Genomic DNA, 25,728 nt, shown 5'->3' with positions numbered 1-25,728 from the left:
AAATTGTGACCAACAAAGCTTCACTAAGTTTTCGCATTATCCCTATAATGGGTAACCAAGGCCATTATGACAAATCTTAAATTCATCAAGATCCGAAAATTTAGTTTGTACGCAACAAAGTTTAGTATGAATTTAGTTCATACCTTGAAATTTCATGTATGAGAAACATGATATTAATGGACAACATACCACATTTAGTAGTATGATTATAGGCTAAATGATATATTGGGATAGTCATGAGACAAAATGAAGTCCCAAAAGTGTATTGGGAATCTTATCCCACAAGAAAAACGATATTGTGAAGGAGTGCATCTCCTAACGGAGTGGACTTATGTTATCTTTCTGATGAAGATTATAAGTACAATCCGAATCCAGGTTATTTTTTGGTGTTTACCAAAGAGATGTTTCAAATTATCCCTTTGCATTCACATTACATAATGAATCTAAAGTATAATTCACCAGATGCTAGGGAATATATGTATGTACAATGATTTATACAACAACATATTTGATAAACTTGATAGTTATATTATCCCTTTTATTGTGTCTACTATGATTTTATTTGTCATTTTACCTCCACTTTACATTGATTTCTCATTGTTCTTTTTGTGATCATCGAGATTCTTAGTATTTTGAGTACTAATATGAATTTCAGGTATTGGTATATCACCCGTAGGGTGTATCACATGAATCTTCATATGAAGATATGATATATTATTATCCTGAAATAAATATGATAATTTATTGTGTTATCATCAAACAAAATGTAAAGTGATTTCGAGGCTTTGAATCACATCTTCATATCGACTGTGTGATCAACAAATATCAACTTGGAGTTGAATATGTAGACACCAGAAAGAAAAAAAACTACAATGTACTAGAAGTACTCAAAAGTGTTTGAGAAACTATTAACATTGTGTTTATACATCATACATCTCCTTGATGGAGATTTACGGAGAAATCGATATTTACTCAATTTCTCTCATCCGATGTGAGTTTAATAAGTTACATTGATGGATATTCTAGCCATGTCATGCATGATATTATCATGCAATTTATTTACCATGATAGTAAATTAAAATTGATGAAAATGCTTCGACGCAATATATTAATGGTCGAGGTGACTCCTTAATGATCATAAGGTAAACATTCAATGTTGAGACATTAAATTATACTTATATTAATGCTTTGGACTTCATCCCCAAAGTGTTGGGAGATGTTAAATTCACCGCCAAACCATAAAATGAAGCATGTAGTGATCATGCCGGAATTTAATTTTACATTGATAGCAAAATTTTCTTTGGTAAACAACAAGTATGCTCTAGAGGAACAATTGAATGTTAAGCTAGTGCTTCCATGCCATATGTGTGTGCTGATCTCAAATAGTAAGTTAACACATTGTAGATTTTCTCCATATTTATGGAGTACGTCTTTCATTAAAATGGTGGATAATAAAATATTAAATTCGAGATAGTCACATATTTTATTGGCAATTGTATCTCATATTTTCTATGAGAATTTCACAAGAAAACTTGATTTAAATTGCAAAATAAAATTGTTGTATCAAATTGCATGTTATATAAAATGCTAGATGCAAATATATACAACATTATATATTTCAGGAATATGTGAAATTTGAGTAAAATATTCTAGCCCAATATGTGGAAGTTTGAGGGCTTGACGTGGTACTTTTACATGATGTAAAATCGTACATAATTATAATTGTTTCATGCAATTTAGCAAGACCATATTATAATTATTTCATGCAATTTAGCAAGACCACATGATCTGTAGTAGTTGTAATGCTAAAGGCTTAAATGTAAACAACAATAAGCAGTTGGTCGAAAACCTCGGTAATGTAAAAATATGCAAAGTCCCATGAATAGGATGACTCGTCTGTAACATGCAAAAGCTAGAGAGCTAATTTGTAAGTATCAGTTTAGCCTACAGTCTGAACCAGAAACTACAGGGACATTTGCATAAATTACTAAATCTGAAGGAGTAAACGAAAACAACCAAGAGATAAGGTTTCCTATCCTTCCTGCGTGGATAGGAATCAATGGATTCGTTCGCTTCTGCCCAACTTTGCTGTGCGATGGCAACCCTGCCAGTCGCTGTGGCCACCGCATAAATTTCTGTTGTGGAGCCGATTGAGGAGAAGGGGTGTGAAGGCCTGAAGGGTGGACTCGTTGCATCGATTTCTGGCGCCGCCTAGAGGACGAGCGCACCGCACGTTGCCAGTGGGCATCGCGGGGCACTGGCCGTGCTGCAGTGCTCTGAAGAACATCGGCCCTACGGGTTGGTGGACGGAGGGCACCGCTGCGTCGCCGGCAGAGGCCGCGGCCGCCGCCGTCGATCGTCGCCTTCGCCGCGCCTGGTTGCCACGCCACCACGAGGAACCGGGCCGAGGGCCACGGCCGTCTCGGGAGGACCAGCGCCGGGGCCAGCGTCGCCTGTGCGCTCGTGTGAGCATGGTCGAGGACCGCTGCCGCGGGCGTGGGACGCCGTGATTGTTCGCGCCGGTACGAGCAGACGAGGGCCAGTGACGAAGACGCCGGCGGAGACGACTAAGCTTCCTCCCTGATATTTCTTCCGTTCCTCTTCTCAATCTCTCATGTTGCTCTCGGTAGAGGCAGTGCTGATAACGTGTTCGAGAACTAATGATTTAGAGAATCAACTGATGTTGCATTGATGATTGTTGGGGGTATATATACCCACCGAACAGACGCTAATAAGGCGGTTACAAAGGCACCTCTTGGGTATTACAGTGTTTGGACAAAACTAACTGCCTACTTAGCTTAGGACCTAAACTGATCTTAATAACTTTCTAGTTAGCTTAGTATCAAAGCTATCCTATTTTTAACATTATTGATCCACCATGAGTTTGAGGGGGGGTTAGTGATGTATAGACTTCTTTACTGTATATTCCCAGTGTATGAGGGGCTTCCCTGCATATTGTAACTCATGTACATGTTGGCCTTTGTCCCCTGGTGAATACTAGTTGCCTATTCACAACAATAGTTAATAGTTAGCAGTTTGACCCAACAAAGAAATCCATTACTCCATTAGTCATGCTTCTTCAGTGGCACATGAAAATTGCAATAGTTCTCTAAACGTAGATGTCTATGAGCTATAACCCATTAACCCATGCAATTTTTTAAAGATACTTAATGGTGTTTGATGAATTATGCTAAGCTTGTTAGGAGTACCCATAAATTAGGCTTGGTTAGTTACTCATATTTATGTGCCCTGATCTGCTTCGATCTTCACACCATTTGTATTGTGTGAGCTAGAGTATTTTGTAATATGTTCACTATTGTTGAGGCGTAGTAAGAAGGATATGTGTCATGTAAAAGTTTGGTCGTGGACTGACCAAATACATTGATGAAAATCTTATGATCGTCAATGGCAGGTGTCAAGGATGGTTGTCAGCACATACCAAGCAGCAAGTGGCGCTGGTGCTGCTGCCATGAAAGAACTCGAACTTCAGACTCGAGAGGTGAGATTTTCTCCCCTAATATGTTGCTCTTCGTGCTGATTCAGTTATGTTACTGACATTGTACACTTCATTTAGGTCTTGGAAGGAAAGGCTCCAACGTGCAACATTTTTAGTCAACAGGTTACAACTCTAATGCCTGTGCACATGCTGATTTGATATATTTTTTTGTTATCACCAGAAATGCTGAATATATGTTTCCTTTTGCAGTATGCTTTCAATATATTTTCACATAATGCACCCATTCTTGAAAATGGCTATAATGAAGAAGAGATGAAAATGGTTAAAGAGACCAGAAAAATCTGGTAAGTGAAAGCCTGATCAATGCCCATAAGTACTTTGCACTACTTGGTCAAACTTTCTCTTAATTTAACTGTTGAGCAAACAGAAATCTGATCCTAACTCTGCTCTATTTCTAGAATAACAAGGATGTAAAAGTAACCGCCATCTGCATATGGGTTCCAACGATGGTGCGCATGCTGAAAGCATAAATCTGCAGTTTGAAAATCCACTTGATGAGGTTAGCACAAGATATAGTTTTGTGTTATGTTACTTATGTATCGGTTCGTATATAGTCTTCTTTTCAGAATTGAATTGTTACAATCATAGACCCCGAGCCGTTGGGTAGAAATATGTTTATTGGCTGGCATTGTTCTGGCTGTCATTGTTTCCAGTAAAGTAGAGTTGTTTACTGTTTCTGGTGACACATGTCTTTTGGCATTGTTGGCTATGCCAGTTAATTTATTCCACATTGCACTATAGAACTTATAGCACTCTGTACTATTTTCCTTTCTTACTCATTGCAACGGATACTACCTGTGTTCCAATGAATAAGGCTTATATTATTTTTGAGAAGTCAAACCATGTAAAGTTTTACCAAGTTTTACAAAAAAATCATTAACATGCAAAATACAAAATCTGAAAAGAAGTCATTAGATACATTGTGAAATATATTTTCATCTGATATCTATAGAATATCATATATTTTTTATAGAGTTTTCAAATGTTTGGTCAAACTTTACTTGGCTTGACTTTTACAAAAAAAAAAGGCCTTCTTCACTGGTACGAAGTGAGTGGCATTTTAAGGTTAGCCGGTTTATATTGCTTCATCTAAAAGGATATTATACATTAGAAGACACCTTATTAGATGATACCTCTATTTACTTGTTCAAATTCTAAAATTGTTTGTATTTGTGTTTGAAGGACACAGCAAGACAAATCTTGAGGGCAGCCCCTGGTGTTACCATTAAAGATGACCGAGCTTCCAATCGCCTCCCTACACCTCTAGAGGTAATTGGACAATTGATTTTCTAAAGATGGACATCTTTTGACTCACCATTTCTTTGTTTATATTCATGCACATTTTTCATCCATAAGATTATTCATTCTTAAAATATGTACACTGGAGCTGCACTGGTCTATTATTTGCTGGAAAAAAAGTAGAGCAGAAATTTTTTATATGTATCCTGATACTCTCCTTTTCAGGTATCAGATAAAGATGAAGTATCACTGGGTAGAATTCGTCAGGACTTGTCACAAGATGATAACAGAGGGTATAATCATGTTTTGTGGTTACCACTAGTGGTTGGGGCGCCCCTTGGGGCGCCTCCTCACGAGAACATATCTAATGCCACCACCCCTTTGCATGCTACCGTGCTACCGTACAAAAAAATGTATTTTATACGTGTCAAAAATTATACGAAAAAATGTGAGTGCTCATGAAGCATGTTCCTACAACATTCCAAAATTTCATATTCGAGAATTTCTCTTTTTTGTTTCTCAGTGTCCATGTCGATTTTGGATATAAAATTTTGGGATGTTGTAGAAACATGCTTCATAAGCACTCACAATTTTTCGTATAATTTTTTGACACGTATAAAATACGTTTTTTTGTACGGTAGCACGGTAGCACCTAAAGGGGTGGTAGCACTAGATATGTTCTCGCCTCCTCACCAGACTTTTGCAGTCCAATTTAGATAAATGCTTAACTTATTGTGCAGTTATTTTTTTTTTTTGAATGAACGTTAACATCAATTAGAGATTGGGGCAGCGAACGTTCAAAGGCAATTTGTTTTCAGACTACGCTGATGAATACTATCAAAGCAATGTTTTGAACCTTTAGCAGAACAATGAACATGTCAGACAGCTCTCTCCTATATAGAAACAACAAAACTTTTCATGAATTTGGATACAAAACTTTGCAAGAAAAAATCAGTACTAATCTCCACTGTAACTGGAAGAGCCATCTTCATTTCTGACGGCAACTTGTAAAACAATTTCATACAGACGCAACCATAAATCCTAAGCAGAGCTTGATACTTGGAGAGCTAGTTCGCATGAAAATATTAGTTAAATAAGGTAACGCTCGTACATGAAAGATACATCGAACATTGAATTATTTCATAAGTAGCAAGGAAATAAAAAAGAAGATAGAATACATGATGAGCATACACAAGGCATATTTGTTCCCAATTCCAAGGTAAATCAACTAAAAATCTAAGAACTAAAATAAAACAACTCCCACATTGTCTTGTGAAGATGGAACCAAGAATGAACTATACGATGCAGTTTACCGAAAATCCATGCATCCTGAAAATCATTTAATGAGTAGAACAAACAGGCTTCTAGCCTAGCAAGCAGGTTGGAAACCCCCAAAAGAGAAGATCCTCTGAACTTAAATTCAGGCTAGCAATAAAGCATTTGCATATCTATCAGAAAACAAAAAAACACAGGCAACACCAGAGATATATTAACTGAAGCTATGAAGGAAATTCAATTTAAGGGTGTGAAACAAACATTTGTCAAGACAAAGGAAACTTACGCAAAACTGGCAATGAACACCGCAACAGATAATAAACAAGATCAGTTCTAGTATGTAAAATGCTTTGATAAATAAAGGAAAGCTATGCCCGAAAAGAACCAGTTCGGATGCCGAAGATCACTAAGCAGTTGTATGCCGACGAGCAAAGAAAAAACTTCTTCTTTCACTATGCTCATGATGCACTGAAACGAAAAAAGGGACTTCAAAGATAGCTAATCTCAATGCTGAAATTTATCGAGGGGGGCATCACAAGGGTAGCAAACACAAAAGTAGTGTTTAGATCCAATTGCTGGTGTGGCAAAAGAAATCTGACCGCTCTAGAAGCAACTAAGCAAAAAAAACATGACCAACTGAGAATGTAAAATCTGACGGTTTCCACTCGGTTGCCCGAAATATTAACTCTGAAGTACGGCAATAAATACTTCGTCACATAACTGTGGCTGAGTGTACTTCCTTGCATAGCTTATGTATGAAATCAGCATGGGCATGTCCAACATCATATGTGGTGCTCCACTACCTTCATATCATCATGAATATACAACTAATACGAAATTGGCTCATCTAGGAATCCGTTACATATATACTTTATTATATTCTTGCACTGTTACCACTTTCTTCAAACAAAGGAGTTTGGTTAAAGTTTCAGGTACAAAATCTGAGAGGGTATTTTACTTCTCGATTATCAAAACGCAATGAAGCAATATGCTGAGCCAAGCATCTATCTGTTTGCTCATCTGCCTTGTCCAACATAAGATAAATCAGGCCATGCCTGCATAATAGAAAATGTGACCGCAATTAGAATACTTACTTATAACTGTTGCCCACTTTACACACATGAAGGCATGCACTTACCTTGACATCAGTATTAGGGAAGGTGGATATTGTCAATCACAGAAAGCCCATTGTAACGTGATTCAAATGGATTTGCACGTGCTAAGACAGATGTTCTAGCATTTAAAGATATACAATTATTCTAGCTCTTTTCAATGGATACAGTCTACTGCTCCATCATCCGTATAATCAGTAAAGATGTTTGAGTAATCATATTATTGGATTCAAATTTGGAGGGGAACAATTCAATGAGATCAGATCTTATGTAGCATGCTTCGAGTATTATCAGACATATTGTCGAACCCATCAACAAAACAAACAACTTTGTCACTCAGAACAAGCGCTCCACTCTCAAGATCCTAATATTTACCATGCTGGTTACAAAAGATGTATGTTACAAGACATTTTACTGTGAAGATGAAGGGAATTACTGTAAACTTACAGTTTCACCAGTTTCAGAATCCTTCACAACATAAGTAGCGAGGCCAACTGAACTGCCTCTTCTGCTTGTGTAAATACCACGAGGATACAGTCTATGCATGTACTGGAGATTAGAGAAGCTGGGATTTACTCATTCCCGGATCACCAACAAGAAAAACGTTGATGTCATCTCTGAAGTTAGCTCTAGAAGGAAGCCTCAAAGCATTGCCACCAAAAATCTATAAGCAGTAAATGATGTTAATCTATTAGCTTATGAGATGATCCTGTGAGGGGAAAGATAAATATATTGCTTGAAAATACCTGGCAAGGCAGGCCCCTCTTAACACCGTCCAATTCCCACATGTTCTTAATCAATAATCTTGCTAATCTATCATAGATATTAGGCAACTTTGAAAGTTCTTTTAACATCTCAATCTGCAATCAGAAGAACAGGGTACTAATAAGATTTCCATAAAGTCCCATCCAAGCGATACAAGGAGATTGAGTCCCAGGAACAAGGGGAGAAGTTAATAAGCAATATGTTATATAATTAGTATGATCACCTTTAATTATTGGCTATACAAAGCGGATGAGGATTGATACTTCAATTCAACAATGAACTGTTTAGTTTCCCATACCGGCGTCATGACTGGTCATATTTATAAGTTCCACTACAGCTGAAATACAGAAACAAAATCTATATGAAATCACGATACATCAAAAACAGGAAAGTATAATTGAAGAGGAATCACACATATACCTCAGATTTTGCTTCTTTGGTGTCTACAAGCAGTATAACATTACCTAGGTGCATGTCACTCTGGTCATTTAATTGTAGGATTAGCACTTGCCACATCAGTAAGTAATACAATGACTTGCTCAGATAAGAACAAAATAGAAGATGCCCATAATTCTGAACAAAATGTAGGATTCATCAAAAAAAATTAGAGAATTCAAGAAGTCCAAACAGGTACTTATGATTTTCGGATAGAATTTTTTCTAGAACAACATGCATACTTTAAGCAGTACAATTACTCGTGTTGTTAATTTAGTTGGATGCAACTACATGACAATACGACATGGCTTGCTGCTCCATGCCCAAGGAGACCCAGATCCCCCATGGTTTGCTGCTCCTCCAAAAGAAGTTGCTTCTTCAGGGGAGAAAGGGTAGAATAGAAAAAGGGAGATAGAGAGATGCAGGGGGAGAGAGAGGAAAGGGGCACGGCCGGCCGGCTACCTGTAGTCGAGCTCACGATGCAAACTTCGTCAAGGACTGGTGCCCATGGCTCGGCCCTGGATGAGGTTGTTTGCGGCAAATCTAGACGGAGGAGATGCTGGGCGACGAGCAACCCCGGCAGGCTTCAATCTAAGCAAGATTACCTCAACGCGGAACTCACCGGCTCCCATGCGGTGCAGCAGCGCGCCGACCGAGTTGGGACCATGGACCACCGATGCGACTAGTAAGCCTGTAGGTGGTCACGGGCCGTCCACGGTGCCGCCAGCCCAGCCCAATTAAAGCCTCTTAACGAACACCCACGGTGAAGAGAAAAAGCTTGGTGGGCTTCCGCTACGCGTTCGCTACCGCCGTTGCGCCGCCTCGATGGATTAGGTCGTCGTCCTGGATACTTCTCCCTGGCTCCGCTTCCTTGGACGGGCGCCGCACCATGGCCGGTGAAAGTCCGCCGCCGCTCCCTCCGATCTCTCCCTCCGCTCAATCAGCAGCCCCTCCCTCCCTCCGCTCCACTTCTCCCACCATGGCCAAGCTCACGCCGTCCCTTCAGCAGCAGATCGGAGAGGAGGTCCCGGCGGCCGGCGATGTTCTTGGGGATCCTCAACTGCAGGTCGGTGGGGAGCCAAAGATTTCCAGCGAAATTCATGGGAAGCTGCCGAAGAAGATCCGCAAGAAGGTATACTCTTCCACCCATCTGTGCTGTAATTTTCTCGTTGGCATGTTTCCATCGACTTTAACGCTGCACGGTTAGATGATCAAACGGATTAGGTCCTAAACTGAATTGATTGGGGATCCTTGGACAAACCATTCTGTAGATATGCTGCATCCCATAATTTTGTAAAATGAGACTTCCTGTTCCAGCTATTCCTGTCGATATCAGCAAATCAATAGACAGGATTGCACTTGGTTCTAATTGTTAGTACTTTGTAGCTGAATTATTTTCTGACTGTTGTGCACTTGGTTCTTCATCGTGTGATGTGAGAATTGAGATAAACCTTGGAGACCTATGCGCATCTACACAGGATTGCACCTGAGCTTTCTATGGCTCATTAGTAACAAATAGAATATGTGAAGTCTCAGCGACGACAGTAACACGCGTCCCTTTATTCTGGATCCTTCCATAAATTTCCCACGCATTGATAGCTTTCCTTATTTCGAAGTTCCGTAGCTGCGAAAAAAGGCTGTGCTAAGACAACTTCAAATTCCTTCCAGGAGATGCCGCCTTTATTTATTTAGTTGCAGTTCTTCCAGCAGATGATCTATCACCTACTGCTACAAATGGTACCCCAGCATCTATGCATGATCCATCACCCACTCCTACAAATGGTACGTTTAAACCTCTACCAATGTTGTCAAATATGATTATCATACAATGAAAATGGCAACATTTGACAATGTCGTACTTGTAGGCTCCAAACGCAGGCCACGCAAGCTTACCTCTAAAATATGGAAGGATGCTGAGCCAATATATGTCGGGGGATTATTAATGCAAGGCCGATGCAAGTATTGCAACAATGTATTTCCAGCTTCAAAGGTATCAGGTACCAGCCAACTTGGTAGACATTTGAAGGTATGTGAGGTGAAAGATTCAATGGATGGTGTGATTAAGCAAATTAAAACTTCCGATGAAATAGACCCTGATTGGAAATTTGATCAAGAAGCTGCCAGAATTGAGCTTGTCAATCTAGTTGTCTTGCATGTGCTCCCGTTTACATTTGTTGAGTATGCTGGTTTTAGGAAGTTTTGTGCATCATTGAATCCATGGTTCAAGTCAGTCAATAGAGTAACTATCCAGAATGATTGCATGGAAGCTTACCGTCAGTTTAGAGATCAATATGAAACTTCCTTCAAAAATTTCAATCATAGAGTATCTCTTACTGGTGATATGTGGACAGCTATGGAAGTATTGTTTACTGAATATACAGCTGAGTTTGAAGAAAATATGGAAATTTTGTCACAAGAAGGAAGTGGTGAGGAGGTTGCTTTGGCTGATACTTCTCTCTCGGATTGGCAGGCGCATATAAAGCTTAAGGTAGCTAGATGCCGCAATGAGCTGCAACAGTACGTTGAAGAAGGGTTTCATCCTTGTACACCAGATTTCAACATCCTTAAGTGGTGGGATGTGAACTCGGAAAGGTATCCAATCCTTGGCAACATGGCTCGTGATGTGCTAGCTGTACCAGCTTCAACGGTTGCCTCAGAATCTGCGTTCAGCGCATGTGGGAGAGTAATTACAGATCACAGAAGTAGCCTAGCACCTGAAACTGTTGAGGCATTGATGTGTTATGGTGATTGGATTAGATCTCGCAGTAAGTACCTTTTTCCAGCATCTACTCTATTTCATACATTTGTATCGTGTGGCCTATTTTGACTTGTATTGCTGCAGAACCTACAAATGCTGGACAGGAAAACCGCTGTGAAGAACAAAGAGTGGTGGATCATCTTGTCTGTGGTACCTGATGTGCCAGATGTTAACTGATATGTACCTGAGGTTGGTACTCTGAAATTATATCTCCTTCATGGCGTTTGTTTTTGACATGCTGTAGCTAGTCTGGTGTGTACTGTAAGAGAACCTAAAAATATACTCTAGATTCTATTGTTTTGAAATACTCTGAATTTCTAGACATTACCTGTAACTTGATTGTATTGTCCAGTCCAAGTATCTTATAGCTTGGTCATGACATCCTGTAACTTGATTGCATAATTTATTGCAGTCCAAGTATCTTATAGCTTGTCCAGTCCAAGTATCTTATGTACTGTAGTTGGAATGGTCAATTCATTGCATAATTTATGATCTGTTTATGCAGGGAGGCGGAGATGCGGGAAGTGAGCGAGAAAACGAATTCTAGGGTTGCCTGGTTCAGCATCTTGTCACTGGGTGTGTGCGTTGTTGACAAAAACAGCTGCATGATATAGATGATCTCAACAGTAAGCAACCGATACTATGTGCAATAGAAGCTTGTTCAGAGATGTGCTACGTAAGTTATATAGCTTGGTCATGACATTACCTGTGTTGTTAAGCCGTTTGTTAGCGGAGTGTGCTAACAAAATTTCTGAATCTGTCGAACTTCACTACTTCTAATTCATCCGGATGTTTAACAGGGCATTGTGAAGCTTACTTCTTTCAGTAAATTTTCCATGACCTGATAATATTGTGTACTCATTTTAAAAGAGATGCTCATGTGTTTGAGAGGCATTCTCCTGTCATTTCTGTTTGTGTTGTTTTGAGATACTCTGAATTTAATGGGACATTTTCCTGTCATTTCCATTTGTATTTCCATTTGTATTGTTTTGAAATACTCTGAATTTCTGGACGCTGCTTATACATGTATAATTTATAGCAAGTACACGTCTGAAGGAATAAAAAGCTAGTGGGTAAAGTCTGAAGGAATAAGCAGCTACAAGCCTCGATCTCTTGATCCCCCCAGCGATCGCTTTTCTTTTTGGAGCGGAATCCACGCCAACGACCAACGGCCCATGCGCTTGGCGGGCTAAAGTGGGCCGACTGGACGCCACTTCCTATTAAAAAAATAAAAGTGCAGCAAGTGGCCTCCCGCTTTGGGCTGGCGGACAGAGGTGGCCAAGAGGTGGTTTCCCACGGACAGGCCCACCTACAGCCTGAGATGCGAGGGAGGGGACGGCGGCGGCAGAGAAGAGACGAAGGGGCGGGAGCGAGAGGGCGCGGGGTGTGGCGGCTAGGGCTTCCGTCGGGGCCGGATGCTATCACACTCCGTGACAATCGACGGTCCAGAGCGAGGCGGAACTCGTTCCCTGATCGAACGGTTCGGAATAGTTCTCAGCTCGCCCAACCAGCGCTCGACATATGGCTCGCCTCATGGCTATCGTGGAGCGCTGTAAGATGGGGCAAAGGGGGTTGCACTCCATTATAATTTTGTTTCTTATGATTGTTTGTACTCAAATGGAACTTTACACTAGAACCTAATTAGCTCCTCAATGGCAGGTTGGAAATATTTGTGTGTGGAGATCAGATACGTAAAGGTGCTGCGCTGAATGCTGTGCAGATTGCTGAAATGCTACTGAAGTGATTTCCATCTGTATTTCGTCTCTTATTGATCATTGCTAGACATTGATGGATTGATGTACTCTGGTTAGTTTGAGCTCAGTTTTGGCCGGTCACCTTTTTGTAATCTATCATCCCAGCTAAAGTACTGTAAGACAGGTTTTTGTTATCTGTTGCACATGTAAGTGCAGTCAGGAGTTAAGAAATGGAGGTTCATCACTTGTTGAAAATTCGACTTAATTTGTGTCTTGTCTCAAATGCCTAGATGTTTCTGTGGACTAACGGCCTAGCGTAACCTGATCCAGAAAGCAAGCGATGTCACGAGGCTGGAAGCATGAGTTGTACCAAAGTCAAATTACAGCAACAAAAATTGTACTGTAATTGAATTGGTTTAGTTGGAGTAATATAAAGTTCACTGGGCCTTCGTTGGTAAGGTGAGAGGTTTTTATTTTGTTCTTATCTTTCTTCTCTACAAAAATAGCTCAGACAAGCAATTCAATGCATGTTGTACTTGTGTCCTGTTTGGTGCATCAGTGGCAAGGCCCTTGGGCAGTTTATCGATCAATACAAGCGTGCATCGACTATGCTGCCATCTCTGTTGAGTTTTTGATCATTCAGATTGAGCAGTAACAGCATTAAGGCATAAAATTTGTGGGACCCTTCTACTGGCATGAGGACGCATACCAAAAGGTAGAGATGCATGAAAGGAATATACTTTGCACAACTAAGGATTTGAAACCAACGGATAATTTTCACGTTAAGATTTTTCATCCAGTACAAGTGGATGTTTTGTTTCCTCCGAAATTCCTACAAAACACCACAGGTGGTGAACAGTTTTCTTATCCCAACATCCCAAAGGGATTCATTCCTATGGAACAGGGAAAATCCTCCGTCCCGAACAGTCCCGAACAGAGACTTATCAATACATGAAAAGTGAGAACAATGAATCTCCACACCATTCAAAACCTGCTCACTTCAGCTATCCAAAAAAGTTGGTTACTACATTATCTACACTTAACTTTCTGGGCAGCAGACTACATCAGCTTCAGATCCAAGAAGGGTGTCAGATTTTGCAATTAATCTTGATCTTCAGACAGCATTTACACAGATTTCTTTCTCTTTTTCCTGTATGAGCTCTCATCATCATAACCATCTAGAGCAGTTTCAATATACGAAGTAGGTGTTGGGCCTGTAAATAAAAAGCATGTGCTCAGTTTGTAGTTATAAACAGCTAGATGCAACAAACAAATGGAATAACTAAATAATAAACATTACCAAGGCAAACTTCCAAATAACCCTCATCGTTAAGAAGCCTGCAGAACTCACACAGGAGCCCAGGCAGAGATTTTGCTATCATGTGGTAGCACTGGACGTCCTCAAAGTTCTTCTTTGCTTCAACGGTAATACCTGCCTCGCGGTCCCTCTTCCTCTTTTTCTTCTCAGCTTTGGACAGCTCTGTTGCCTGTTGGTCGCTCAGATGTTCAACGGAGTTCCGTGTGTACTTCACAACACCTCGGCCAGTGTCAGGGTAATACGTCTTTGGGCCAGCAGTAAATTTTCCACGTATAATTATTGGCCTCTGGTAGTTCAGATGGCGCATGAGGTATTTGTTGATCTTGATTCTCTTCTTCCAATGCTTTTTCCCAACCTTGCAGAATGGTAGCCTGTCTGTGATGTTCTTATAGGCAGAAGGATCCTGTTGTTCAAGGGCGTCATACCTCCTGTAGCATCTCTCTACTAAGCCCATTTTATCTTGCTCATTCATACCAGCGGCGTGAGTATTCACCACTAGGCGATCTTCTTCCTTGAAATTCTTCATAAGCTTGAGAAGATGCCTAAATTCTCTAGGCATTTGCGGCACTCCCCTGAACAGAGACTTTAGCAGCCGGAAGGCAGAACGGAAATCTTTTCTGATCTTTCTCTTATTTGCTTGTTTCAGGGATTTAAGCTTTGATCGAAGAACCCGGAAACTCCCGCAGGGTGTTACAAGAATATCTGATGCTGTAAGTTTACCACAGAAACTCCATCCAGCCAAATGTAGAGATGAGTAGAAGAAAACCAAAGCCCTCAGGGTATGCTGCAGAAACATGGTCTCGACACATAAATTTCCTTTTCCAGGGTTGGCACCGGGTACAGTCACTGTCTTGACCACCTTTCTCCCAAGGACATGCTTATCAAAACTTGTACAGCATTTGGCCCCCCTTTTACTGACAGTGAAATCAACTAAGGAGTCCCTTGGTATAGCCTGAAAAAATAAATGCAAGGTAGTGGGTAACTGATATTGAAATTATGGAAACAGTGTGTAATAACAATAATATTTAAGTAAGATTAGTAACACAATATAGAGGTTTAAAAATCCCACAGGGATTTAGGCGGGATCCCACTTACATCTCTAAAGCTGAAATGAACTGAAGGTGGAATTTAGACAGGGTCCTACTTGCACTGTTCTACAGGCCTAATTATTCAGAAATTCCACTTAGCTTTTTGGTACGGGATTTTTGCAGTTGATTTCATATATCAAAAATTGTCTCCTTTCTAGGAGGGCAGCTGTGCATGCACAGACTGCCGTAGGATGAGGTAATGCAAGATGTGTACTGGACAAACCTAGAAAGTAGGAAGCTAATTGTATTTCACCCATCAGCATTCCGTTTATAGCAAACAGACGTTGGAGGAAGCATGTTGTACTATAGCCGGTTATAATATAGATAAAGTGCATGAAAAGATGGCAATAGATAAAAATGTTTTATCAGGTTGGACTCAAAGGATGCATCTCACACGAATCCAAATCACACAATGACAAGCTAATAGAGGAAAAAATCATCAGATTGACAACCATACATGCAAAAAATGAGGTGCACCACACGTACACTTGGTAAATGATCGCGGAGGATGTATGCATGTTTGGTATATATAAATCACCGTGGAGTGCACCACACGTACGTCAGATTGACAACCATATCGCAGCTATGCAAAAATGGGATGCACCATGCGTAAACTTGGTGAATGATTTCAGAGGAGGCATGCATACTTAGACTATTTAAACAGTTACAGCACACCGGCTCGCAGGCAAATATATTTTTAGTTCGAGAACTGATCGTCAAAGTAGTTGTTTGTAGTCGTACCTTCACTCACATCTTGCAAAGCAAGGGCTTTCATCGAAACACATCAATTTTAGGTCGATGAAGTAATCTCTTCCATCTAACTAACGTGAATAACCATCCAACCAATCAGCCATCTTGTTAACTCTCTCTTTCTTTATATACATCGATGGGACTGCGTTCTGTTTTACTTCCAATGAATACTACGTACATCAAATTTACACAAAACAAAGAGCCAGCTGTTCTGACAAACTGCCATGGCTTTTGCAACTAGATAGCGCGGCCAAAGCGACGAGCCGAATGAAGACAAAAGATTATCTAGTAACTGCATATGCGCTCTCTCCCCCATCCAAATATCTCTCTAGCTAGCTCTATCTTTTGATAAACATGGGGGAATCACGAGCAAGCTTTTGAGATTATTCGGACCAGCTTTTAACGCTATGTACCGGGATTAAAATTGAAAAAGATTGTGACTGACATGATTCCCTGCAGCAACTGACACATATTATTGTATATTTTAATTTAGACAAACTAATATCCTGTAGTCTAAGGAAACAATTAGAATATAAAATTCATGACCGCTAACTCATGTATCATATATGTGCAAACATTGCATAGACACCAAATGTTCAACACTAATTACAATTAGCGAGATTTTGAACCGCATTAGCTATTCTCAAGTTTGACAGGGGAAAATAATTCGGATGGTGCACATAGAATGGTGGAGGGAAGAAATTATCATGATGGTGTACGTCTCGATAACAATGATTGATTAAAGGCATAAAGGAGCCACATGAAAAGTCTATTGGCAATGTCACTAAGCTGGTTGAGAATCACACAATAGGACAAAATCATTGGCATCCGATGCAAATAGACGGCGTCAGTCAGCTTAGAATTATAAGTGAGGTTGTTTGCAACAGATGAGTCTACGCAATGGTAACCGCACCAAGGTGGCCATCATCTCATGCATCCATCCTATGGTGGATGCCTGCATGTGTAGCTACCCCCAATGACAGGAAATCAACTCTCTTTCATATATAGAATATGATACTGATATAGGTTTCAAAAATAAATTTATAATATAATAAAGTTGAACCATAGTACAACATCTTACGATACATACCATCTTTCTATTCCACCTCTACTTTGAATTCTTCGCTTAGAGCAAACGTTTGCCCTTTTATCCAGATAAGCCTGCAAAGAAACAAAGTTTAAACTTGAGAAATCCTTCTTTTACTCTAGAATAAAACTTAATGTCAAAAATGTTGTGAGAATTGTATTTACAGTTTACCATACATTAGTAATTGCAGAATTAATCAATCTTTAATAGAGTGGAAACTACAACAGCTAAGCCACAATTTGATTCAGCCTAAATTACTTTACGATTTCTCCCTTGTAAGCCTCACTGACTTGACATAACAAATCTATTCACGCCTTTAATAGCTGCCAACAGCTAAGCCACGACCACTTAAAATCAATGCAAAATCAGCATGGTGCATTCTTCAATTGATCTACTCAACAGAAACCCTAACCTTCTACATAGAACTAAGCACAAACTCAAATTGTACGCAATAATACAGTTGCACCCCCAACTTTGTTGCCTGGCCCTCTACAAAGCTGAAGGAAGAAAAGAGTTCTCTGCCTCCTACGAACCTTCTCATCCCCTCTGGAGACGGGCGTTCCTAGGGTCAGCGTGATTTCGATCTTGCTTGCACCCAAGTTAATCTACTGAGTCCAAATCTTTCTCCTGCACTCGCAGTTCCCTCAAGTGCTTCCTATCCCTTTCTCTAATCGTAGTTCGGGGTGATCAAGGGGCAAACTATGCTTTGCTGCCCACCCTTGGCTGCAGGTGGTTGATTGAGGTTGGGGGCGTCTGGAGCATGGAGAGCTAGTACTCACGGCTAAATTGCATCGATCGATCAACATCATCGATACTTCGCTGGTACTAGTCCTAGCGGTAGCAGAATGCCATGCTGATGTCCCAGTGACAAAAAATGCAATAGCAGGTAACCTGCACCTAGCCTGCGTCCACCTCGCTCAGTCACTCATTCACGACTGGTTCAATGCGTTGGAGCCACTGGCGCCAGTGGGTTTGTCGGCTTCAGCCACATAACTGCAGCGGGTCCATATAGGCATGTTTTCCCGCGGCATCCGCGGGTTCGGTGGACGCTGCTACCCGTATGTACTGATTACTGAACAACTGATGATACAATGAATGCAGATTACCATTGCCTTAAAATATGAACGAATCTGACCCACAAATAATACGACCCTCCACACACTGAATGATCTACCCAATGACCCAAACACTGCTAACGGCATCTGCATGAAGCTCTCTGCAACACGCAGGAAAAGGGCACGTCGGAAATGCTCGGAGCAATTCAAGTCAAAGGACTTACCACGGGTTACGCGTACCCGGATGGCGAGCTTCAGGGCCGGAGCAGTGGAAGTGGGAGGCGAAGCGGCGGAAGTAAGCGGAGGAGTTGGGCGGCGGAGCGCGGGCGTGAGCGGCAGAGGCGACCGCTCTCCTACTCCAACCCAAACCCTAGGGTCGGCGGATCGCCTGCCCCAGCACCGAACGCGAAGATCTCGGCTCCGAGCTCCAGGGGACGGCGGAGGCGAGCGGCGGAGGGGAGCGCTCTCCTACACCAACCCTAACCCTAGGGTCGGCGGGTCGCCTGCCCCAGCACCGGACGCGAAGATCTCGGCTCCGAGCTCCAGGGGACGGCGGAGGCGGACGGCGGAGGCGGACGGCGGACCAACCCGGCGGAGGCGGAGGCGGACGGCGGACCAACCCTAACCCTAGGGTCGGCGGGTCGCCTGCCCCAGAACCGGACGCGATGATCTCGGCTCGGAGCTCCAGAGGTTTAGATCGACGACGCTTCTTCCAGGCCAAGCCCACGAGGTCATGGGTGAGCAGCGGGGATGCATCACGAGGCCACCATTCGCGTCGATAGCGCCGGGTGGGCCAGCCCAATTCCGAGTGAGCCTGTCGCTCGCGCTCAGTGTCGGTCGGCCGGCTTATGTTCGTTCCACTGTTTCACTAGTATACTTGTTGTGTTCTACAAAAAAAAAAAAAAAAAAAAAACTAGTATACTTGTCAAGTGTGGGACAGCAACTCAAACTAAACAAAAAGTTCAAATCTGAAAAACTTTCAGACACGAAAAGAGTTCATAATCGAAAATTTCTCAGATCTAAAAGATGATTAAAAAATGTTCGAAATTTGAATTTGTTCAAATCTTCAAATTTTAAAAAGCACATATTCAAAAATGTTAATATTTATAAAAGTTCATATTTGAAAAATGTTCAGATTTGTAAAATATATATAAGTTTTAAAAATGTTTATATCTGAAAATGTTCAAAGTTTATAAAATATTCAGATTTAGAAACAAAATGGGAAAAGGAAAAAATTAAAGTAAAGCGAAAACAGGAAGATAAAAAAGAAAATTCAGGAAAAAACAACCGGAAAAGCAGACAGAACCAGAATAACCAGAAAAAATAAACCAAGAAACTCGGCCAAAAAGGTTCTAGAACCTTCCCAAAACCTAAAAATAGTTGTGACCCCGAATGCCTATTGGGCCGGCCCGATGGAGAATCGGTAGCTATACAACCGTCAGCTAGTAACATTCGCACGAAACATCGATTTTCCGTGAGCAGCTGCACTTCCAGTAAGAAAAATATCACTTACGTACATCCATGCGCCATTGCTATGTTTTTTCAGTATCCAGGCCCCACTTCAACCTTACCAGTGGTGCACCGTACCCACTGCTATTTGAGTTAGTGAGTTAGCAGTGGCGCACCTTTGCATCCATGAGCCATTGCTATGTTTTTTAAGGATCCAAACCCCACCCCGAGCTTACCAGTGGCGCACCGTACTGTGGTGCGGCCACTTGGAGCACCTAATTGTGGTGCGCCACTAGCATCTCTAAAAGTTGTGCTTATATACGTGAGGCGCAGACATGCACATGCCTCTTCCTATCGTCCCATGCCCGACCCCACCACGCACATGCGCCATGCCATCGTCACATGCATGGCCCTGTCGGTGTTACAGAACCCAGGGTATCATGTACACCTGATGTTGGGCCCTCGCGGCGGCCCACTAACAGAACACAAGGAGCACCTCTCCAAGAGAAAGGAGGTCTCCACGAGGCGCAGGACACCTCGCCAAGGGTTACCTCGCAAAGCATCTAGGACTTAGCCGTTTCAAGGCTACCATAAGGCCTCACGGAGCTTCCCTCCGTGGGAGGTATCTCAATAGATGACATCCAGATGCCATCACAAGCCAGTGGCGTAGGAGCAACGCTACCTGAGGATGATGCCAGCCATGACGCACATAGAAGAGGAGTGAAGGTCCAAGTTTGCCTGCATAAAGTGAGATTGTTGTTGCCCCCTTTCCTAAAGGTGCGGGGTGGACGGTGCAAGTACAACAGGGGTGTCGACATCGACCACCCACTATGAGTTAGGCTGGTTAGTGTAACCATGGACCAAGTCCATGGTTAGGTTAGGGACAACTGTCCTCTTCCTTGGGTCATTCTGTAGTTACCCCTCAACCAAACTTTCTTGCGGAGGAGGGCCAAGTCCTATATAAAAGGAAGGGCAGGTGCCTAGTAGTGTAGACCGATCTTTTGCTCTCCCTTCAGATCCCTAGTAGATGCTCTTTAGATTCCATCGTCTTCTACCTAGAGCAGATCCCATCTAGATCTGGGGGAAGGGAAGCTCCACCACCTTGTACACTGTACTCCTCTCGAAGCAAGATCAATACCACTCCAAGGCAGGATGTAGGGGTTTTACCTCACCACGAGGGCCCTGGACCTGAGTACATGTTGTGTCTCTCTCTGTCGTGTCATCTTCGCGCTACTCCTGCTTCCCCGTGTTGACGTTGAGCTTGGAGCGTTGCTTCTGTCCCCTGTGGACTGGTATGATAACCTCAAGGGTCTTGACGAGGTACCAATGTCCCATCGGATACCAAAACCATCGACAGCTTGCGCACCAGGTAGGGGGCTAAAGCGTGTTTTCGAGTTCCTCGTCGGCATGTGGATAGTACGGAGTTGGCGTGGAAACTCCGGCAACGCCCCATGGCATCGTGACATTGTCTTTGGACCCTCACCTACAGGGCTCGGGGGCTCGGGGCTGCCGCGACGGTGTCATCACCCCTCCAGGGCCAGGGGCTCATCCTCACGCCCTCGCACCACCACGCGAAGTGGCCACGCCGGGAGCCAGACAGCTCGCAAGGATATTTCTCAGGGGGTACCGCACTGTCGGGGGGATGACCCCCGGTAGGTCAAGACTATGGAAAAGATGCCATGATAAGATGATTATAAACCGGATTAAAGGATAATCCGGATTATGAAAGCTTGGTTTAATAGTGTTGGATGATACAATCCGGTATACCAGGAGGGGTATGCCGGAGTGAGGGCAACCGGTGATATCTAAGCCGGAGGAACGCCCAAGTGAGCTAAAGTCTGAGGATGAAAAGACAAGAGTCCGTTTTATACCTGTAATGTTAACTCAGATCCGGCATAGCCCCAACGGTAGCATGTCGGCATCCTAGTCAAAGATTCCCTCTGGGACCGAAGGACATGAAGGAGCTAAGCAGTTTAGCTTTAAACAAAGCCCTGAAGCCAAAGTATAAGGATGACGAAAAAGGTACCGGAGCCGACCAAGTGAGGTCACCAGACCATTGATGCAGAAGGAAGCGTCACCCCTGGAGCCAAAGAAGCTTTATAAAGTAGATTAGATAAGCAAAGATACCCCTAGGGTTCCTTCCCTTCTAAGCCTCCCGAAAGAGCAAGGTCTATACCTCGTGTTTTGTGTGTTTGATAACAACACTTGAATGAATTTAACCGAGTGCATAGATTTTCTTTGATAGATTTGCAGGTGCACGGTGCCCTCGCTGAACACATCAAGATCGGAAGACTGAAGAGTAGCTTATAGGTTTTCTGGTTTTGTGTTGTGTGTGTCGTGAGGTGACGTGGTTGGAGAGGAAAAGAGGAGATGCAGAATCTGCCTAACCGGTACTACCAGTACTAGTAGCGGTTGTACCGCTACCCTACTGGTACCGGCCCAAAGTACCGCTCTGGGAATTGCACGCAGAAAAGCCCACAAAGTGAAGTGTGGTACCTCGACGTTACCTCGACCAGAAGTACCGCTCCCAAGCAGTAGTTCTGGCATGGTACCGCTTTGGTACTGTAATTCAAGTTACGGCACTACCGCTCTGGTACCGCCAAGGTACCGGGTGGAGTCCGGGGCTCGCAGAGGCCATGCCGGTACCTCAGCGATACCAGCAGCGGTACTACCGCTTCGAGCCCACGTGGCGAATCTGTGGGCTGATTCGAAACCCAGAGCGGTAAGCGGTAGTACCGGTTGTGCGGGATCTGCAGATAACGGTTGGATTTGGGGGAGCCTATAAAAGGGCCCCTTCTTCTCCAGCTCGATTTCATCTCTTCTCCTCTCTCTCTCTCTCATCCATTGTTGCTGAGCTCAAACCTTGAGGATCTCCTCACCTACCCAACCAATCTTGCCCACACTTTGAGGAGTGGTGGAGGAGGCCCCAATCTATAGTTCTACCAAGAGAGATTTCACCAATACCAGCTAGTCCTTAGTGGATCTTGGATTTAGGGTTCCTATAGTGGGATCTTGGAGGAAGTGCTCATATGGAGGCTAGCTTGGATTTGTGCTAGCCCCATAGGGTGTTGGGAGCCTCCTTGTGTTTGTGGAGCTCGCCCCAACCTTGTGAAGGAACCACCACCGCGATCGGCTACTTAGTGGAGAAGGGGAAGCTCCTTCGTGGGGATTTCTCGAGGAACAAGGTGAGGTCTTCCTTCGTGGTGTGGCCATCTAGCCTTCGTGGCTAGCACCTCCTCAACCCAGACGTACTCCCTTTTGTGGGAGGAACTGCGGGAAACAAACCTCTTCGTGTCCCCGGTTGTCCCACTCCCTCACTTTACTATCTTGTTCGGTTCCTTTGCTGGTTGCACTAGCCTAGGATCATACTAGGAACACCCTTATCACCAAAGTTATCACCTTTACTTCCGCATTACATTAAAATTGAAAAATACATAAAAATTGCCTAGCGACCATTCACCCCCGCTCTTGTTCGCTATGATCCGTTCAATTGGTATCAAAGCCAGGTTTTCTTGCTCGGGCTTTACCGCCTAAGAAATGGCTGAACAAGAGGTGGTCTTGAATGGGTCCCTTCCCGGTGAGCAACCACCTCCACCATCAAACGCCGATAGCACAACGGCTACTTTGGATGACCTCAAGAAATTGGAGGCATCCATTGTAAGCCAAATAAAGGCTATGATGATGGAGTTGATTGCTCCAAAACCAACCCTCACCATAGATCCTAAGGCAAGTGCCAAGGTTTCCCCACCACAAGTTAGTTCCATTCCTATTGTTGATTTTGTCGCGCAATCGACAAAACCTCCTCAAGAGGGGGGACTTGGGGATGTCGGCACTTCATCAAAAGGGAAGGAGGAGACACCGGTTACGGAACATTTAAAGGTTTATCATACGGTGCCACTACCAAGTGATTACACCATAAATGTTCCAATTCCTATGCCACACATCTTGTCTCATGGTTCACCATCGCTAATCCAATATCTTTGAAAATTGGCAGTTCTTAATGCGTTCTCATGCGCGCAGCGCCTCCACCGAGATTTGGTGGATCATCGAGGAAGGTTACTCACCACGAGATCCAAGAAACTTAACAAGGAGAGAAGTGGTGGATGACCAACTCAACGCCACCACCATCAACATGATCCACATGGCCGTCACACCCAAGGACCGCGCTCACATTCTCTCGCTTAAGACCACCAAGGAAGCATGGGATAAACTCGACAAGTTCTTCCTCAGAAATGAGAGCATTCAAAACTCTCGCTTAGATGAAGTGAACAACATGGCCAACAATTTCGTCATGATAGAAGGAGAATCTCCCAAAGAGATGTACCGGAGCCTCATCACTCTTGTCGTACAAATGCAAGATCTTCGAGCAACTTTTGTGGATGACCATTGGATCAAGAGAAAGTTCTACAACGCTCTCCCCCCTTATGAGGAAGTAAAGTTGACGGCCATCCGCCAAAATGCCCCCTTCCGTGCTATGACATCCGATGAAGTCCTTATTGAAGTCATCGCTTTGGACATCTCCAAGAAAAATGCGGAGGATCTTGTTGCACGTGCTCACAACACCCGCAAGCCCAACCTCACTTTGAAGATGAAGGAGCATGAAGCAAGTGAAAGTGATGAGGATCTCATTGAGTGGGGTCCGGATAATCTCAAGACCAATTATCATGAACACATGGCTCTCGCCGCTCACTCTGGGCGTTCGGGAAATCCCGAAATTTCGGGACGGGAAATTCGGGAAAAGAATATTTCGGGATCTGAGAAATGACACCCGAAAATGCATCATAATATTTGCTACCCGATAATTCGGGTACCTGACTATTCGGGTTCGGGAAATTCCTGAATAGCCCGAAATGCAGACTGGACCAGAATAATAACAGCAAGAAGGAGCATTTCAGCACTATTTTAACAGCACCAGGAGAAATAACATAACAAGTTAATAATAGAGTGAACTCAACGTCAAACAAGAAGTAGGCATGTAGATTAGCACACTAGCACGGTAGCAGTTCACAATCACGAATTCACCCATACGGAGATGATTTAAACAACAAACAGTGAGCAGCATCGAGCAGTGCATCACGACAATCAATCGTTGGCTCGCTGATGAGTTGTCTCGTTGCCATCCTTCAATCAACGCGGTGCCATCGAGCATCGAGGAGAGAACTTGCGGCGGTAGGCTGCAGTGGCGAGCGGCGGCGAGTCGATCTGCCGCTACGCAGCATCCCTTGTGGTGGCTGAGAAGGGGGACGGGACACACGAGTGAGCGGGGAGTTGGGAGATTGGAGGCTGCGCTCGTCTAGGGTTATCTCCACCTTGCCCCACTTGGGCAGTTGGGCTGGGAAATTGGGCTTTCTTGATGGGTTGGACTCTATTTTTCAGGATACTCGGGATATTCGGGAGCTGAGATTATAGGCCCGAATTTCCTGAAATAAATTCGGGTATTTGAAACACCTTCCCGAATGTGTGCTCGGGATTTTCAGATTCGGGATATACGGGTTCGGGATCGGGAAATTCGGGTTCGGGATTCGGGTATCGGGTTTTATGCCCGGAGTGACTCGCCGCCAAGAGTTTTTTGGATGGAAACAAAACTATAAGCTCAAGACCAAGAAGATACTCACCTCGTGACTCTCCAAGAAATTTCTCCAAGAGCCCAAGGGAGGGGAAAATGGGGAGAACATGCTACAATTGCGGCGACAAAAGTCATTTTGTTGTGGATTGTGTCTATGAGAGAAGGGAAGACAATGGTGGAAGGCTCGTCCGCAAGGACAGGTTCAAATCCTTCTCCAAAGATTCTCCAAGTTCTCCTCCAAGCCCGGTGATGTAGGGATTCGTTGCATAGAAAACAAAAAATTTCCTACCGCGAACACGCAATCCAAGCCAAGATGCAATCTAGAAGACGGTAGCAACGAGGGGATTATCGAGTCTCACCCTTGAAGAGATTCCAAAGCCTACAAGATGAGGCTCTTGTTGCTGCGGTAGACGTTCACTTGCCGCTTGCAAAAGCGCGTAGAAGATCTTGATCACGGCGCCACGAACGGGCAGCACCTCCGTACTCGGTCACACGTTCGGTTGTTGATGAAGACGACGTCTGATGGCGTGTAACTCACACGTTCGTTGGGAACCCCAAGAGGAAGGTATGATGCGCACAGCAACAAGTTTTCCCTCAGAAAGAAACCAAGGTTTATCGAA

The 25,728-nt window shown here is 43.3% G+C and overlaps 2 protein-coding genes and 1 long non-coding RNA gene across 5 annotated transcripts; 1 reads left to right on the top strand and 2 right to left on the bottom strand.

Moving 5' to 3' along the window:
- Positions 1-3,920: 3,920 nt before the first annotated feature.
- LOC127292756 (putative AC transposase) lies at positions 3,921-13,041 on the top strand. Its single transcript, XM_051322215.2, has 6 exons — positions 3,921-4,016; positions 4,700-4,786; positions 9,356-9,475; positions 10,814-11,108; positions 11,186-11,290; positions 11,607-13,041. The coding sequence occupies exons 1-5, from the start codon at positions 3,951-3,953 to the stop codon at positions 11,257-11,259; spliced, it is 642 nt and encodes a 213-aa protein (XP_051178175.1). The 5' UTR covers positions 3,921-3,950; the 3' UTR covers positions 11,260-11,290; positions 11,607-13,041.
- Positions 5,443-8,934, bottom strand: LOC127292757 (uncharacterized). Of its 3 annotated transcripts, none has more exons than XR_011742504.1 (4): positions 8,806-8,934; positions 8,329-8,388; positions 7,890-8,245; positions 5,443-7,807 (listed from the first exon to the last, which is right to left on the bottom strand). It is a non-coding gene; the product is annotated as an uncharacterized lncRNA (long non-coding RNA). The 3 variants fall into 3 exon arrangements; XR_007845373.2 differs by having other exon boundaries at positions 5,443-8,003; positions 8,132-8,245; XR_011742503.1 differs by having other exon boundaries at positions 5,443-8,245.
- A 510-nt stretch (positions 13,042-13,551) lies between the features above and the next one.
- LOC127292755 (uncharacterized) lies at positions 13,552-18,806 on the bottom strand. Its single transcript, XM_051322207.2, has 4 exons — positions 18,318-18,806; positions 17,042-17,112; positions 14,096-15,065; positions 13,552-14,009 (listed from the first exon to the last, which is right to left on the bottom strand). The coding sequence occupies exons 2-4, from the start codon at positions 17,042-17,044 to the stop codon at positions 13,921-13,923; spliced, it is 1,062 nt and encodes a 353-aa protein (XP_051178167.1). The 5' UTR covers positions 17,045-17,112; positions 18,318-18,806; the 3' UTR covers positions 13,552-13,920.
- Positions 18,807-25,728: the final 6,922 nt, after the last annotated feature.

The sequence above is a fragment of the Lolium perenne genome, chromosome 4, assembly GCF_019359855.2.
Source record: "Lolium perenne isolate Kyuss_39 chromosome 4, Kyuss_2.0, whole genome shotgun sequence".
NCBI classification, from domain to species: domain Eukaryota; kingdom Viridiplantae; phylum Streptophyta; class Magnoliopsida; order Poales; family Poaceae; genus Lolium; species Lolium perenne.
The sequence above is the reverse complement of the archived record's forward strand: the minus strand, read 5'-3'. Positions and strand labels throughout refer to the sequence as shown.

Coding starts and splice junctions, on each gene's coding strand:
- LOC127292756 (XM_051322215.2), top strand. CDS start 3,951: ATGGGTTCCAACGATGGTGCGCATGCTGAAAGCATAAATCTGCAGTTT. Junction 4,017..4,699: donor TTGAAAATCCACTTGATGAG/GTTAGCACAAGA, acceptor TTGTGTTTGAAG/GACACAGCAAGACAAATCTT. Junction 4,787..9,355: donor GCCTCCCTACACCTCTAGAG/GTAATTGGACAA, acceptor CTTCAGCAGCAG/ATCGGAGAGGAGGTCCCGGC.
- LOC127292755 (XM_051322207.2), bottom strand. Junction 14,010..14,095: donor TTATTTGGAAGTTTGCCTTG/GTAATGTTTATT, acceptor TTTTATTTACAG/GCCCAACACCTACTTCGTAT.